Source organism: Elephas maximus, chromosome 9, assembly GCF_024166365.1.
Source record: "Elephas maximus indicus isolate mEleMax1 chromosome 9, mEleMax1 primary haplotype, whole genome shotgun sequence".
Classification (NCBI taxonomy): domain Eukaryota; kingdom Metazoa; phylum Chordata; class Mammalia; order Proboscidea; family Elephantidae; genus Elephas; species Elephas maximus.
In genome coordinates, this window is record NC_064827.1 from 82,124,851 (window position 1) to 82,142,374 (window position 17,524).

Here is a 17,524-nt window from a genome sequence, read left to right on the forward strand (position 1 = left end):
CGTTTTGTTCTCTTGTGCATGGGGTCGCTATGAGTCGGAACCGACTCGACAGCACCTAACAAAAACAACACCCTTCACCCATATTTACCAGTGTTAAGTTTTTGTGAAAGTTGTTTTTTCTATCTCCCTCCCTCCATACACACATTATTATTGTTTTTTTTTTTTTTCCTGCTGAACTATACTTTAGATAGTACCCTTTACTCCTAAATATTTCAACTCGTATCTTCTTAAGAACAAGGATAGTCTCTTACACAACCGTAGGACTGTTTGCAAATTACGGAAATTTCACCTTGATAGAATGCTGTTATCTAAAATGCAGTCCATACTCAAATTTTGCTAATGTCCCAATTGTGTCCTATATGGGAATACTTTTTTTTAAAAATCTAGTATCTAGTACAAGATTATGCATTATATTATCGTTCTCTTTAATGTCTTTTATCTTTGCTTTTTATGCATACCCCAAAGACTCTAACTTAGCTTTGCCTTTTTCTTTTTTTAGTCTTTGCATACTACATAAGTTCATTCATAAATTCACTGAATTGGCTTGTCACATTAGATTTGTAAGATTCATCCAAGTTGTGTATAGCTGTTAATTTATTCATTTTATTGCTGTATAGTATTCCATTATGTGAATATACTGCATTTATTTATCCGTTCTCCCACTTTTGGACATTTGCTATTTCATTATTACACAGAAAGTTGCAAAGAATATTGTTCTGAACATTTTTGTCCATGTTTCTGGGGGCACATTTGTACCCCTGTTAGTTAGGTATGTAGCTAGGAGTGGAATTGTTGGCTTGTACTCTTCATATGCTCAGCTTCAGTAGGTTCTGCTAAACCTTTTTCCAGAGTGGTTGTACGAGTTTACACTTGTGCTATCAACGTGTAGATGCCCCAGTTGTTCCACATCCTTACTGAGCTTGTTATTGCCGGTCTTTTTCCTTGTAGCCATTCAGGTAGATACTTTTTTTTTTTTTTTCCACAATTTGCACATATTTTTTAATAATTTATTTTTCTTGTTGAGAATATACACAGCAAAAATATATACCAATTCAAGTTTCTATATGTACGATTCAGTGACATGATCACATTCTTCACTGACTACATTCTTCAACTTGTGCAGCCATTCTCGCCCTCCCCCAGGTGTTCCTCTCCCGTTAACATAACTCAGTGCCCCTTAAGGTTCCTGTCCAATCTTCGAGTTGCTGTTGTAAATTGACCCCGGAGATCTTTTGTGAAGTGCCTGATTAAGTCTTTTGCCTGTGTTTTTCTGTTGGATAATCTGACTAGTTGATTTGTAACAAAAAAAGTTTATAAATTCTGGATCCTAGTCCTTTGGTGGCTATGTGGGTTGTAGATGCTCACTTTGTTGCCATTTTACTCTTAATGATGTCCTTTGATGAACGCAAGTTCTTAATTTTAATATAGTCAGATTTATCAGCCTTTTCTTTTACAGTTAGTACTTTTTGTGTCCTGTTTAAGAAATTCTTCTCTATCTCTAGATACAAAAGTGTGCATATTTATTACCTTCTAAAAAAAAGAAGGTAATGTGTTGCCTTTCACATTTAGATCTACTCTTTACCTGAAATTGATTTTTTTAAAAACAACTTTATTGATGCATAATTTATATATCTTAAAATTCATCTGTTTTAAGGATACAGTTTGATGATTTTTAGCAAATTTACAGACTTGTACAACCAACACCATTTTAGTTTTAAAATATTCCTGTTACTTCAGAAAGTTTTCTTGTGCTTATTTGCGGTCAGTGCCTGCTCTACCCCCAGACCCAGGCTATCACTGATCTGCTTTTTTTCTTATAGACTCTCTAGAAATTACATATAAATGGAATTACATGTTGTCCTTTCGTTTGACTTCTTTTGCTAGTATAATGCTTTTGAGAATCATCTGTGATATGTACCATTTATCAGTACTTTATTCCTTTTTATTGTTGAATAGTATTCCATTTTATGGATATGCCACGTTTTATTTATCCTATCTTGAATCAGTCTGTGTGTATGATATGAAGCATGGCTCATGTATCATTTTTTCTATTTAGATATTTGATTGTCCCAGCGCAATTGAAGAGACTCTCCTTGCTGCTTAGCAGGGCCACCTTTATTATAAATCAGTTATCTCATACACTGATTGGAAAGCACTAATACCACACTGTCCTAATTGACCAGTATTAAAATAAATCTCAATACTGTTCTATTTCTAGATTCTGGAGCTGTGCTGTCTAGTATAGTAGCCACTAAGCAACATGTGGCTATTTAAATAAAATTCAGTTCCTCAGTTACAGTAATCACTTTTCGCATGCTCAGTAAGCACACATGGCTGGTGGCTACTGTAATGGGAAGCACAAATTTAGAATATTTCATCATAACAAAAAATTCTACAGTTTAAAGCAGGGGGTGGCAAACTTTTGCTAAAAGACCAGATAGTAAATATTTTAGGCTTGCAGGCCGTATGGTTTCTCTTGTACCTACTTGACTGCCATTGCAATGGGAAAGCAGCCATAGTCAATGTGCAAATTAATGGCCTGTCTGTGTTTTAATAAAACTTTATAAAAATAGACAGCGGGCCCGTGGTTGTCATTTACTAACTTCTGAATCTAGTGTTTTGGTTCATCTTAGTGTTTCACATTTCCATATTAATATTAAATTACATTGTCAAATTCTACCCCCCCACCCAAAAATTGAGATTTTGGGATTACTGTATTTTACACAAATAATGTGCACCTTCTATGTTTATTTGCCAAACTGTGCTCTCCCCTGAAAGCTGTTTTCGTGAGTAAGCTATGCTAATTTTTTTATAGTAACATGCATGTAAACAGTTATATCATCCATGGATACTATTTGTTTCTTCCTTTCCAGTCCTTTTATTTATTGTTGTTACCGTATGCCACTGGCTGGGACCTCCAGTGCAGTGTCTAATGAAAGTGGTGATTGGACATCCTTGCCTTGATCTCAAAGAGAACATTTTCTGTAGTTGACCATAAGATGTGAGATGTGCTGCCTTTTTGTGTAGATAACCTTTATCAGATTGAGAAATTTGCCTTTTATTCCTACTTAGCAAAGGGCTTTTTGTTTTTGTTTTTTTAAATCATGAACAGATGCTGGATTTTACCAAATACTTCCTTTGCATCTACCGATATGATCATATGATTTGTCTCTTTTTTTTTCTGCTTATGTGGCTTTCTGCTTTTCCTAATCTGAGCTAGAGCTTAAGCAGAATAAAATCCTTTAAATTTCAGTGAGGCCCCCTTTCTGATGCCAGGAAGGTAGCTGCATCCTTGATCACAGCAGGGAGCCATGCATATCAGCTGTGTAGGCAGTACCTTTGGGGGTAGTGAGCAGCACAGGATCCTACCATTTGACAGTGAGCATGACCATTGCATCTTTTAATTGATGGACCTTCCTCCACCCAAAGCTAATGAATAGCATCAGAAAGATGAAGGGAGGAAACTGAGAGTATCCCAAGGTTATATCACACCTTGGCAGTTAAGTAGTTTTGCCAGTTTTCTCTCTCTGTTAGGTCCTTGAAGGTGATAAGCCTGAGTTATCTTTCATTGCTACTAACTCTCAGGAAGTAGGACTTTAGGAACTAGGAGAGCAGTGTGGCCCCACAAGGCTAAAATCAAGTTTGTTGGCTAGGCTGGACTACCTGGAGGCTCTGGGAAAGATTCTGCTTCTAGGCTCATTCAAGTTGTTGGCAGAATTCAATTCCACACAGTTGTAAGACTGAGATCCTTGTTTCTTTGATGTGTGTCCTCCATTCCTCTTCAGGCTGACAACAGCATGTTGAATCCTTCTCTCGTGCGTCAATCTCTAACTTCCCCTTTTCACAACCCTCTGACTTCCTCTTTCGCTTCATTTCTCAGCTTCTAAGGGCTCATGTGATTTCACACAGGGCCCACCTGGATAATCCAAGATAATCTCCCTATTTTAAGATCAACTGGTTTGTAACCTTAATTACATTTGCAGATTCTCTTTTCCCATCTAACGTCATATAACCTTGGGTTATATTCATGAGGGCTAAAATTCTGCCTACCATAAGGTTCAGTCTTATATATCACATTGTTGTTAAGAATATGGTCTTTGGTTCAGATACAGTTGGGTTTGAATTCTAGCTCTACCACTTACAACTCATGATCGTGGGCAAATTGCTTAACCTTTTTAAGCATTAACCGTAAAGTCAGATAGTAACAACTTCTAGCTTATAGGATAATTGTGCATCACAGAAACATTTATTCAGAGTGAGTTCTGAATAAATGTTAACTGCAGTTTTAGTGGTGGTGCTCGTGGTTATGTATGGAATTTCTAAGTGATCCGGCTGCATATTGTGTCGCAATATTCTAGCATCACGCTATTTGATAGAACTTTTTCTGATGATACAAAATGTATCTGCTGTCCAGTATGGTAGCCACTAGCCACATGCGGCTGTTGAGCACTTGAAATGAGGCTAGTGCAACTGAGGAAGTGAGCTTTTATTTACTTTAACTTAAATAGCCATATATGGCTAAAAAAAACGGTTGCCATCAAGTCGATTCGGACTCCTAACAACCCTATAACTAGTGGCTACCAAATCGGATGGCACAGCTCTAGCACGTACCATTGGTTTTCAGTGGCATTTGCATAAGTTACATTGTCATTATGACAAATAAAGCCTTGCAAAATCATGTACCTGTAGAACAGGCAAGTCTATAATTATCAGCAAAGCCATTTTAAATAAGAACTTGGGTAGGAGCAAGGGTGAGGTGTTTGGCTTGGTTTTTGTTTTTTTCCAAATATAGGCAGTAACAATATGCAGAATTCTGAAACTTATAGTAGAAAGTAATATAGCTTAAAGTTTTACCTCATAGTTTATAGATTTAAAAAAAAAAAAAAGAGGGAAGACCAGGATTAAGCTCAGTGATTACATTTATTTATTTTTGGGGCCTAATTGTCTGATTGAGAAGTATCATGAGATTTATCTGGAAATGTTTGAGACACTCGAGACTGAGCACGTTCTCTTTTTCAGTTCACATTAGGCCTGTTCTTAGAAGTGTCTTGTTAGAAAGAAACAGCAGTGGTGTGACTGCTCACCCTGCTGTTAGAAGCGTGTCTGTTATTTTTCTGATATATTATTATTCTACCTGTGAAAGCTTCTGGTGAGGGCATAAGGTTTCCTGCTTTACACCGGCACTCATTCTGTCTCTCACTTTCTTGGATTCGTTTATTTCATAGTGAAAACTTTCTGGTCCTACTTGGCTCAGTTTTTCAAAGCCTCACTTTAGCAAAGACCCAAAACCGTTTTTGTTCACATTTTAAAACAGCTGCTTCCACTTAAAATAAGTAATAATTAAATTGGTTTACAAATTGGATATTTCCCTATCAACAGCGAAAATTACATGGCACTGGACTTGCTTTGAGTTGTCTCAATTGTGTTTTGCTTTGGGCTTTGCAGCCAGCCTTTCTCGGTCAGCCTTCCTGTCTCAGAGATATTATGAAGACTTGGATGAAGTCAGCTCGACGTCATCCATTTCCCAGTCTTTGGAAAGTGAAGATGTACAGGTGCCATGTAAGGATGAGGATACGGTGGTCCAAGTCCCCAGGCACACCCCTGTGGTTCGCACACCCTCCATCCAACCCAATCTCTTGCCTCAGGCAACTCCTTTTGCTAAATCTCATCTGATTCATGGTTCTTCACCTGGCATGATAGGAACTTCAAGTAAGTAAAGAACGAGAAAGGAAACTATCATTTTTTCCTTGTTAGATTTCTAATTAATGAAGACACTATAGCTGAGTTTTATATTGTCGTGCCAATAAGTTTATGGGTTCCAACTAATTTCTGCTAATATTCCAAAAATTAGAAGACTAATTCAAAAAATACGTGTTCCCTTTTGAAAGAGTTTGGTAGGAAATGATGAGGAAGAAGAGACTGTGAGGTTACACACTCGAACAGTTTTAGTGTTGAGTCCAACCTGTATTTTTTAAAACATGTCTGTTTCAGGACTGAAGGAAGGAGGCTCTTAGTTTGCCTCGGTATAAAGCAACATCCACTCATGCCTTGCAAATTCTAGCTCATTTCAGTCTTACCTGTAGCCATATTCTGCCTCAAAACTCACCAGCTACAGTGCTCCTGGCTCAGTGAAGTGGACCTATATTGCGCTCTCACACCTGCAGTTCAGAGTTCCAGGACTTTTCATGGCAGGTGACTTCTAGCAGGGGACGAATACCGACGAATGTGACATACTGGAATGAATAGAGTTTATGAGAGGACAGCAGGGAATTGATCTACACTGACATCAAAGTTATGTCTTGATCAGTATCAGAGGGACCGATCCATATAGAGTATTTTAGCTAATGGTAGAAGTGGGCCAGTGAATTGGCCTTGGCATCTTTGGAAGATACAGGTGCCAGCCTGTCAGTTTATTTGCACTTTTCTACCTTAATGCTTAAGAAGTTTTTAATTTTAGTATTTTGCCTGTACCCCACTGTGGAGAATTTACTGTTGTAAGTTTTGCATATTCCTCTCCTCTGACCCACCTTCTCACTTAATTTTTCTTTTCCCTCAGTATCTACATCTGCCAGCAAAATTATTCCTCAAGGGGCCGATAGCACAATGCTTGCAACAAAAACCGTGAAACATGGTGCCCCTAGTTCTTCCCACCCCATCTCAGCTCCCCAGGCAGCTGCTGCTGCAGCCCTGAGACGGCAGATGGCCAGTCAGGCGCCAGGTAAAAACTAGCCCCACACCTTTGCAGAGACTGACTGTGAGTTGTCAGAGTCACAGGCCAGGACAAGAAATAGCGAGATGGCTTTGCTGCCTTTCAGGAGAGAAGACTGATATGATAGCCCTTTCTACCTTTCAGGGGCACAGTTTCAAGAAGGCAGGGACTGGGGACTAGGTCTGAAACTTTCTCCTTTTAAGTGGAGGTACTAGATCTGCCTACTCAGTTAAATGGCAAATCGTTGTTGTTTTGTTGTTGTTGTTTCTTTTATGAAGCTGATAATCCTTACTTTTGAATACTGCCTCTGCTTTGAGCCCTGAAATTATTGGTTGTGATTAGATTATCTAATACATTAGAATAGTCTCTCACATAGTATCTTAAGGATTCCAGCAGCCCTGTGAGGTGAGTATTAATATGCTCATTTTACTTTTGAGTAACCTTAAGTTCAGAGGTGAAGACCCCTGCCCAAGGTTACCTGACCAATAGGTGGCAGAACCTAGACTCCAAACCCTGTGTTCTTTCTGTTGCAATACAGCTTTTTCTTAAAATTGCAAAATTGGCCTTTGTAGAGGACACTCTAATGAGCTGATCAGTGTTAACATTTTGTTAGTGGTTGTGATTATCCAAAATTTTCTACAGTAGGATTTAGCAATCTACATAGCTGACCTCAAGGACTATAGTTATCATTTGTTCAATATGTACAAGCCAGTGGTTCTCAACCAGAGGTGATTTTCCCTACCCCGGGAACATTTGGCAAAACAAACATTTTTGGCTGTCACAGCAGGGAGGGCGGGGTGTGCTGCTGACATCTAGTAGATAGAAGCCAGAAGCCAGGGATGCTTCAAAAAATCTTACAGTGTACAGCAGTACTGCCAAGATTGAGAAATCTTAGTGTAAGCAAAATACTTTAGTTTTAGATTAATAAAATTTTTAGTCTTACCACTGCTTAGAACGTCTGTCAAGTTAGACAGCCTTTTAAAAAAACATGGCGGTTTGATTTAGATAGCAAATTACCATTATGCAATGATAAATCAAAAGTTTATTAAAACTTTTATTAAGACATCTAAAGTAGATACTGGAGATCATAAAAAAGATAACTAAGATACCTTTGAGCCTTATGAAAATAGAAACCTTCATTGTTCTCTTTAAATATTATTTGGACCAAGCAGAATCCTGATATTGTGCTGCACAGCCCCAAAATAAAGCTGATTGAGTTAATTATTTGTAAACTGAAATATGCCCGGATTTAGGATTGTTCCACTGTCAGCAAGAGGAAGTGTGATTTCTATTATCATTTTAGAAAGCAAAAATTTCAAAGGAGTAGGCACTTTGGAATGTGAAAGATGAAATATGTGCATTCATAGGCAAGATGTCCCTGGTCACTTCTCTAAGGAGGAAAGGAAAGAGCTACCACAGGTCCGCCTTCTACCTTGTGATGCAAGTTTCTACTTTTCCCAGAAATATAGTTAAAAGATAACTGTAAGCTAAAAAAAGAGAAATAAAGGTGGCTAGTCTAAGACAGAGAAAACCAAAAAGCCCATTGCTGTCCAGTCGAATCCAAGTCTGAATACTTTTAATCCTCTGGCTCTTGCTGCCCCTTTCCAGGATGAGCCAACAATGTTGTAGGTGTTTCCGCTCTGTTCTAGAAGAGCTGGGCAGGGAATTCTTTTTCCCTACACTAGTACATTTGATTAAATTGAATGGTGGCTTATTCGATGATTTTTTGTTAATGGATTAGGCCGGGTGTTCCATTGAACACTGCTGCAGAACTACCTAGAACAGGTTCCCTTTGTGCAGTCTACTAGTATGGTTGGAATTTCTGATCCTTGACTGGAATTAACATGCCTCTTTCTCCTCTTCATTTAAATAGCTGTAAGTACCTTGACTGAATCGACTTTGAAGAATGTCCCTCAAGTGGTAAATGTGCAGGAGTTGAAGAATAATCCAGCAGCCCCTTCTCCAGCAATGGGGTATGTTACTAGTTTGCAATTTTTTTTTTAAACCCGTGGTTTACTCTGTAATAGGGCTGAGCTGCCTGTAGGGTGCAGCATTGCTGCTGCCACAGTGTAAAATTTTTTCTTAAGAAGCCTTAGGTTATAACGGGATGTACAGCCAATCCCGTGTACACAATTGGGATTTCAGGGTATTTGCCTCTTCAGTTTGCCAGTTACCATTGCTGCATAAACCTTTAAAGTCTGTCTTATTGGTGTGTACTCAGTTTACTCTTTGCCATGTGTAAATCTACTTGGGTACATGTTATAGTTAAGTCTGGGTGTAGTTTTTTTTTTTTTTTTTTAACATTCTTGGTGTTCTGGAGTTGACACTTTGGGACACTAATGTAGACTGTTGATTGAGATAACTCAGTGATGATCTTGACATTGGCCATCTTCTCCCTCATTTCTTCTCTCTAGGCATTTCTCGTCTGGCAAGTTTCTTTGCTTTTTGTATAAAGAAATAATCTTATAAAAGACAGCAGCTCTGTGTAGGGAGCCCCAGCTTCTCTTCCACACCATGTTTGATCCAGAGCCGTATTTGTCTCGTCCAAATCTGTGTTTACAATTCCAGGCACTGCCTCCTTCCCACGATGCTGTGCTGGAGCGCAGCTCAGAGAATATGCCTCTGCCCTGTTTTGCTCTGCACGTTTTGTAGCTGTGATCCATTTGGTCCAACCAGCTTTATGTGACATGGGGAAAGTTGAGTGACATTCCCTCGGTTTGAATGTGAAGATTGTGAGAACCCTTGTCATTCAGGGAGTTACAGATGCTGTCCATGATTAGTCCAGTGGCAAGAACAGCAGCCACAGACCTTGAGAGTTTTCCAAAACAAGCCAGCTCCCTGCTGCCCCCAAAAGAGCAGTTCTGCTCACAGTTCCATTTTCGCTTTATCAAGTGGCCTTGCTTCACGAGTCCACTGGCGTTCTTTCTCACATTGGTCTGCTTATCAATATGCCTGTTGCAGGAACTTTTTGTTTATCTCAGGGCCATCCTAAAAGTCAAAAAACAAAACAAGCTTACCCACTTTCCTGTCTTGATAATGACCTTGGAGCCTTGGTATGCTGTTTAGACCAAGATGGTATTTGTGGTCACTGTGAACTTTTCAAGGGAAAGAACTGTGCATTAGAGAGTTTTGGAATTTTCCCCAGATTCCTAGTGTACGAAAGGCTAGGAAAAGCCACTGAAAGGCAGGATATTATAAGATTGGGAAAATCCAGCTTACGGTGAAAGAAATATGGTCTATTATTTCTGAGATAGTTTAGCCATTAACCTATGTATGAGAAGCACCTCTTAGTCATTTCACTTTACCTTTTCTCAGGCTTAGTTTCCCTCAAATGGTTGATCTGAGCTGATCTTTGATAAGGAATTTGTTAGAGGAGTGACTCCATTGGTTGATGGCTTTTTTCCTTTTATTGATTTAAAGATCTTGGCTCTACTTTAAAAATAACAGCTATAGTAATATCTGTAGATGTTAAAAAAAAAAAAAAACTTTAATCCTTTTTATTTTTAAAATTATTTTTATTGCAAATGTTCATTTTGTTGAAGATACTATGAAAAACACAGCGAAAAAGAAAAAAAATAAAATCACGTTTAATCCTACCATAAATGTATAATCACTACATTTTTTAAAATCTTCTTTCTATAAAAATTTAGTTTTTAAAGTAAAACTTGAACCATGTTGCTTCGTAACTTTCTTTTTCATCTTAATCATAAAACTTTATTGTTAACATTTTCTGTCATTAAAAATTCTTACAGAATCCTTTCATATTTAATATAAACCTGTTGCTGTCAAGTTGATTTCAACTTAGTCTTTTAAAAGATGTAATGCAGTTTCAGCTTACGTTATTTAAGTTATTTGGCATCTAGACGTTCATGCAGGAACTGCAGTTTGATTTTACAGACTTTTAGATGATGTTTTGAGTATTTGCGTTTTCAGAGACTTAGAATTTACTAATAAGGGACCACAGCTCAAAGTTCTGATCTCCATTGACAGAAGAAACTCGAAGAATGAACTGATGGCTTTTGTCTTCAATGTCTTCTATTACTTTCTTTGTTTTTTCTCTTAATTTCTGTTTCCTCAATTGCTCTTATTCAGTTGTCCCGCCTATTTGCCTAGCCTTTAAAATTATTACCAAAAATTCACTGCTCATTAAGTAATAACGTTAGTGGCTTTGACAGTTTAGATCCACTATAATTATCATATAGGAATTTATATAAAGATATGTCATAATGATTAGATTCATCAAAGTAAAATGTAACTGGACCCCTCTTCTTTTTTTTTTTTATTGAACTTCAGATGAAGGTTTACAGAACAAACTAGTTTCTCATCAAACAGTTAGTATACACATTGTTGTATAACATTGGTTAACAGCCCCATGACGTGTCAATGCTCTTCCCTTCTCAACCCTGGGTTTCATGTTACCAGCTTTCCTGTTCCCTCCTGCCTTCCAGTCCCTGCCCCAGGGCTGGTAAGCCCCTTCAGTCTTGTTTTGTTCCATGGGCCTGTTCAGTCTTTGGCTGAAGGGTGAACCTCAGGAGTGCCCTCATTATTAAGCTGAAAGGGTGTCTGGGAGCCATACTCAGGGTTTCTCCACTCTCTGTCAGGCCAATAAGCCTGGTCTTTTTTTGTGAGTTAAAATTTTGTTCTGCATTTTTCTCCAGCTCTGTCTGGGACCCTCTATTGTGATCCCTGTCAGAGCAGTCAGTGGTGGTAGTTGGGCACCATCTAGTTGTACTGGACTCAGTGTGATGGAGGCTGTGGTAGGTGTGGTCCATTAGTCCTTTGGACTAATCTTGCCCTTTTGTCTTTGGTTTTCTTCATTCTTCCTTGTTCTCGAAGGGGTAAGACCATTGGAGTATCCTAGATGGCTGCTTACAGGTTATTAAGACCCCAGACGCCACTCACCAAAGTAGAATGTAGAACATTTTCTTTATAAACTATGTTATGCCAGTTGAGCTAGATGTTCCCCAAGACCATGGTCCCCACAGCCCTCAGTCCAGCAATTTGGTTCCTCAGGTATTTTGAATGTATCTGTGGAGCTACTATGACCTTGCATTATACAGGTTGTGCTGGCTTCCCCAGTATTGTGTACTGTCTTACCTTCACCAAAGTTTCCACTTACCTGTTGTCTAATTAAGTGTTTTTCCAACCCCCACTCCTCCCCTGCCTTGTAACCATCAAAGATTTCTTTTCGTATGTAAACCTTTTCATGAGTTTTTACAGTAGTGATCTCATATAATATTTGTCTGTTTGTGATTGACTTATTTCACTCAGCATAATGCCCACCAGATTCATCCACATTATGAGATGCTTCACTGTCATCGTTGTTCTTTATCGTTGTGTAATACTCCATTGTGTGTATGTACCACAGTTTGTTTATCCATTCATCTGTTGATGGGCATCTAGGTTATTTCCATCTCTTTGCTTTTGTGAACAGTGCTGCAGTGAACATGGGTGTACATATACCTGTTCATATGACAACTTATTTCTCTAGGATATACTCCTAGGAATGGGATTGCTGGATCATATGGTATTTCTGTTGCTAGATTTCTAAGGAAAAATCATATCGTTTTCCAAAATGGTTGTATCATTTTGCATTTCCACCAGCAGTGTGTAAGAGTTCCGATCTCCCCACAGCCTCTCCGGCATTTGTTACTTTCTGTTTTATTGATTCATGCCAGTAATGCTGGGGCGAGATGGTATCTCATTGTGGTTTTGATTTGCATTTCTCTGATGGCTGGAGATGGTGAACATTTCCTCATGTGTCTGTTGGCTGCTTGAATGTCTTCCTTGGTGAAGCGTCTGTTCATTTCCTTTACCCATCTTTTAATTGGATTATTTGTCTTTTTGTTGCAGAGGTGTTGGATTTTCTTATAGATTGTAGAGATTAGACATTCGTCTGATTTGTAATAGCCAAAAATTTTTTCCCAGTCTATTGTTTCCCTTTTTACCATTTCAGTGAAGTTTTTTGATGAGCATAAGTGTTCAGTTTTTAGAAGATCCCAGTTATCTAGTTTATCGTTTGGAGCTTGTGTGTTGTTGGTTGTGATTTGTATCCTGTTAATGCCATGTATTAGGGCCTCAAGCATTGATCCTATTTTTTCTTCTACTAACTTCATAGTTTTGGCTTTATATTTAGGTCTTTGATCCATTTTGAGTTAGTTTTTGTATATGGTGTGAGGTATGGGTCCTGTTTCATTTTTTTTGCAGGTGGACATCCAGTTTTGCCAGCACCATGTGTTAAAAAAACTGTCTTTTCCCCATTTGATGGACTTTGGGCCCTTGTTGAAGATCAGGTGACCATAGGTGGATGGATTTACATCTGGGTTCTCAATTCTGTTCCATTGGTCAGTGTATCTGTTGTTGTGCCAGTACCAGGCTATTTTGACTACCATAGCTTTGTATAATAGGCTCTGAGGTCAGGTAGTGCAAGTTCTCCTACTTTTTTCTTCTTCGGTAGTGCTTTACTTAATCTGGGGCTTCTTCCCTTTCTATATAAAGTTAATGGTAAGTTTTTCTATCTCTTTAAAGAACATTGTTGGTATTTGGATCAGTATTCCATTATATTTGTAAATCACTTTGGGTAGAATTGTCATTTTCACAATGTTGAGTCTACCTATCCATGAACATGGTATGTTTTTACATTTGTGTAGATCTCATTTGGTTTCTTGCGGTAGTGTTTTGTAGTTTTCTTTGTACAGGCATTTTATATCCATGGTTAGATTTATTACCAAGTATTTTGCTTTTTTTAGGGGCTATTATAAATGAAAAAAAAATTTTTTTTTTTTTTTATTATAAATGATATTGTTTTCCTGATTTCCTTTTCACGTTCTCTTTACTGGTGTATAGGAATCCAACTGATTTTGGTATGTTTATCTTGTATCTTGCAGCTGTGCTAAATCTTTCTGTTAGTTCCAGTAGTTTTCTCGTGGAGTCTTTTGGGTTTTTTATGTATAGTCTCATATCATCCGCAAATAGGGAGAGTTTAAGTTCTTCATTACCAATTTGGATGCCCTTTATTTCTGTTTCTTGCCTTATTGCTCTAGCTAGGACTTCCAGCACAATGTTAGATAGGATGGTGATAAAGGGCATGGGCCCCTCTTTTTTAAAGCCCTTTTAGATGTTGAAGTAGGTGAAAGAATGAGTAATTGACCCCTTTGACAACAATAGGAGGAATATTTACTTTGTTAAAGTTCATTAAGGATCACTAAGAAAGCACCTAGGTGACATCTTAATGCCTCATAATCTTAACAACTCAGTTTTGTAACTGCATTTAGAGTATACATCCCTAGCACGGGTGTGTGTTTATCTTCCTATCTCAACACGTAGTGCTGATAAAGTATGGCAAAACAGAGAAAAACATGACCCTTCTGTTTTCAAGGCAGTTTCTGAAATAGATTTGTTGTAGCATGTCACCATGTTTATCATATTTAATATTTTCATCTTTAATTGTTTATTATTTTTTCCCCAGGGTAGTTTGGATGATGGCGAGTCAGAGAATTTAGGGTCTGTTGGAATAGTTTTTCTCCAAGAACATAATTTCATTGCCCTTACTGTGCTTGTATTTCTCATTTCTAAAGCAGAAACCCCAAGTTAGCCAGTAATGGAAATGCCATTTGTAGATGTGTGCAGCAAATATATGTCCCTTTCATGCCTGTTAAAGTTCTGTTTTCTGCTTTCAATGTCTAGTCGTTTGATTGATTTTTTTTCCCTCAATTGTAGAACAGAGTGTATCAAGGTAAATTTCTGATGATGTCTTTCGTGTTGCTAAAAAGTAGATAGTCATCCAAAATATGGTAATTCTGAATTTGGGTTTTCTATCTTCTCTTGAACATTTCTAGCTGTTGATTTTCATTGCTTTTGTTCATGACTGTGCACAAATCTTTGAACATGTTTATTTGGTAGTATACTGTTCTTTTCTGTTGTCACTCTTGGATCATGATGGAGAGTGCCTGGATCAGATTAGATCAGTTGGCTTGTTGGCTGATTGCACTGAACAGCATTTCTCTACAGGGTTGTCCCATGACCCTGCGTGTTGGTACGATGAATCCTAATCTTGTGTTTTTGGGTATTGAGAATACCCAAGAGGTATATAGCATTATCACAAGTAAATAGAACAGTAATTATCCTCAATCTAATTCATGTATGATTTAATTTATCATGAAGTCATAACTAAATTTTGGGTATTAAAAAAGTCTAAAAATTGGAAAAATTGCTTTCATTTTCTTTCCAGCTTCTTTTTTGTTGGTCTTTGAAGAAAGGTAAACTATTTTCATTTCCCTTGTGATTCTTGTGAGTGCAAACCATTTCTCTAACCTAGTCTGCTATGTCTTCCCAGGGATTTCTTGGGTTCCAGCAGTTTTGCTTACACGTTCTTTTTCTCTGTTGGAGATTCACCAGAGGTGTTCAGGGGAGTGCTGTACCTCTGTACCTGCTTGGTAGAATATCTTAGGGGAACAGTGATGTGTTTTCCAGAGAGATCCACATATACAGCTCCTGGCTTCAGTAGAAAAATAACGAGGATTTGTTTCGTTGGAAATAAGTGCATTTTCTTTCTTCTCTCTCAACCTGATAGTCTGATTGGGAAATTTCCTGTGTTATTCCAGCAGAGAATCCTGACTTGCTTATAAGGATTGTTAAATTGCTTGATAATTTTCTTCTACAGGTTATGGGCCTGCCTTTGTATTCCGTCTTCCAAGTTAACTTTTTGATGGAAAAATATTAATCTTGCCTAAAGCTAGAGAGATCCTGTATTGGCTGTCACTATACATACCAGTCAAAGCAGTTTCTGTAAGGACTTTGAGCAGATAAATTGATTGAAATAACTGCCCAGGAACCAAGAATAGAGCATTTGTCTGTGATTGCATTAACAGGTGATTGATTAGGTTCTGTTCCTATGCATTTGACACTAAGTGATTATTGAATTGACAGTTCCCTGTATATAGTGTTCAGGGTTGCATGTGTGACATTTTATGTTTTGTTAACAAGAGATGATGAGAGCTCTTTCTGCAAATAGTGGATACACTTTTCATACTGTAACATAAAGTGCAGGAAGGAAACAACAGGGGTACGTTTGAATCTCTTGTATACTGACCTGGTGAGCCTGGGACTCTCTTCTGCCAGAGCTCTTGGGGGCCATGGTGCATGGGGACTACTATAAGAAACTGAGATGTCTTCTTTGGGCAGCACCATACATGGCAACAGATTTTATACATCCCGTAAATCCTGATAACATTTCCTCAGGCTTGGAAAAGAACCCCACATGATCTAGAATTGGAGAATAAAGGACATATTCTCCGGATAAGAAAAATATCTACTAAACCGTAATAATAATCTTTCCTTAGGATTGCAAGAGGGAAGTAAGTCTGAAGATCACTGCTTTGACCTTTATGCTAAAGCCCCAAATCAATTAAAGAATATGTTTTTCAATCAGAAAAATGTCAAATGAGTTTGGTTGGGGTTCTAGATACCTGTTTTTTTACCAAAATAGAAAGTTGGCTCAAGGATGGGTGTGGTTTCCCTCCAGTCATGTTTCTCTCTGAGTGTCTGCTTTGTGTGTCCTTCAGTTCCTCAGTGCCATACTCTGCAGCCAAAGTACCGCACCCAATGTTGACCCCAGTGGCTTCTAACCAAGCCAAGCAGGTAACTTTTACTGATTTTTACTTTGTGAACAGTCATCCAGTGTCTGTCTTTGTAACTGAAGATAGTAGTGCTTTAAGTCCTGACTTTGTATAAATGAACTGTAAGTCAGACAAAGACTTGTGATCTTTTCCCCGTAATTTATGCAGGTATTGACGTGGTTGTTAATCAGGGTAGGTCAGTTAGGAATCATATTGTATTCATAGGCCATTTGACATTCTGCATCTAGTAATCTTGATAATACCTTACATTTGTATGGTGTATTTTGGTTTACAGTATTCATTCACTTACCTCAGTTGGTCCATACAACAACCGCATGCGGTAAACAGGAAAAGTGTTGAGATATGTTTCACCAATGAAGAAACCTAGGTTCAAGTGACTGAGTTGGAACCCAGGTCTTCCAACTTTTCCCTGTGCATTGCCTTTTTTTTTTTTTTTTTCTCTCCACCATACAGTATTGGGAAACCCTGGTGGCATAGTGTTTAAGAGCCATAGCTGCTAACCAAAAGGTCTGCAGTTGACATCCACCGGGCACTACTTAGAAACCCTATAGGGCAGTTCTACTGCAGTGGCAGTGGGTTTGAGGTTTTTTTTTTAAACAGTTTTGATGTTTAAGAGATGGGTTATCTTGTTTTCTCCAACAATCCCTGTTTTTCAGAGCTTGCATATTTTTCAGTGATGTTTGTTACGTCTAGCTTCAGGCTTTTGCCTGATAAACATCGTCTCTTACAAAAATAAGTTATGTAGTAAACAGTTAAACAATCCAGAAGAAAATAATGGGAGATGACTGGAAGGTAGATCAAGCTACATACGCTACCTTTGAAAGTATTCCTAAAGAAACGTGGTTTCTATGCTGCTGTTGCAGCTCTCTCTGAGATGAGTGACTTTAGATGGTGTTTGAGATCAGAGTTGGAGATTGAAAATCAGAACTTGCCTGGTGTGAGTTCTTGAACATGACTCTTTTTCTTAGTTTCCCATAACTTAAAATGTGTTTAAGCATTTAGCATTTGGTCATTCTTTTGGAGGTTTTCATGTTCACCACAGAGGACACATGATAAGGCGTAAATCGTAACAAGAATGAAAGGACGTTGAATGGATATGGATAAGTGAACCGTTCTGTTTTTTAACCTTATTATAAATTCATTGAGAGCCAGACTGTTTCATTCATTTACTTATTCA

At 38.1% G+C, this 17,524-nt stretch overlaps 1 protein-coding gene across 2 annotated transcripts in view; it reads left to right on the forward strand.

Annotated features, from left to right (window-relative positions):
• The window catches only part of NUP214 (nucleoporin 214), a 115,350-nt gene that overhangs the window by 52,005 nt on the left and 45,821 nt on the right, over positions 1 to 17,524 (forward strand). For both annotated transcript variants that reach the window (XM_049895297.1, XM_049895296.1), the window contains exons 22-25: positions 5,446 to 5,709; positions 6,557 to 6,718; positions 8,583 to 8,682; positions 16,273 to 16,348. In XM_049895297.1, the coding sequence (XP_049751254.1) occupies positions 5,446 to 5,709; positions 6,557 to 6,718; positions 8,583 to 8,682; positions 16,273 to 16,348 (602 nt within the window). The remainder of the gene's footprint in view (positions 1 to 5,445; positions 5,710 to 6,556; positions 6,719 to 8,582; positions 8,683 to 16,272; positions 16,349 to 17,524) is intronic.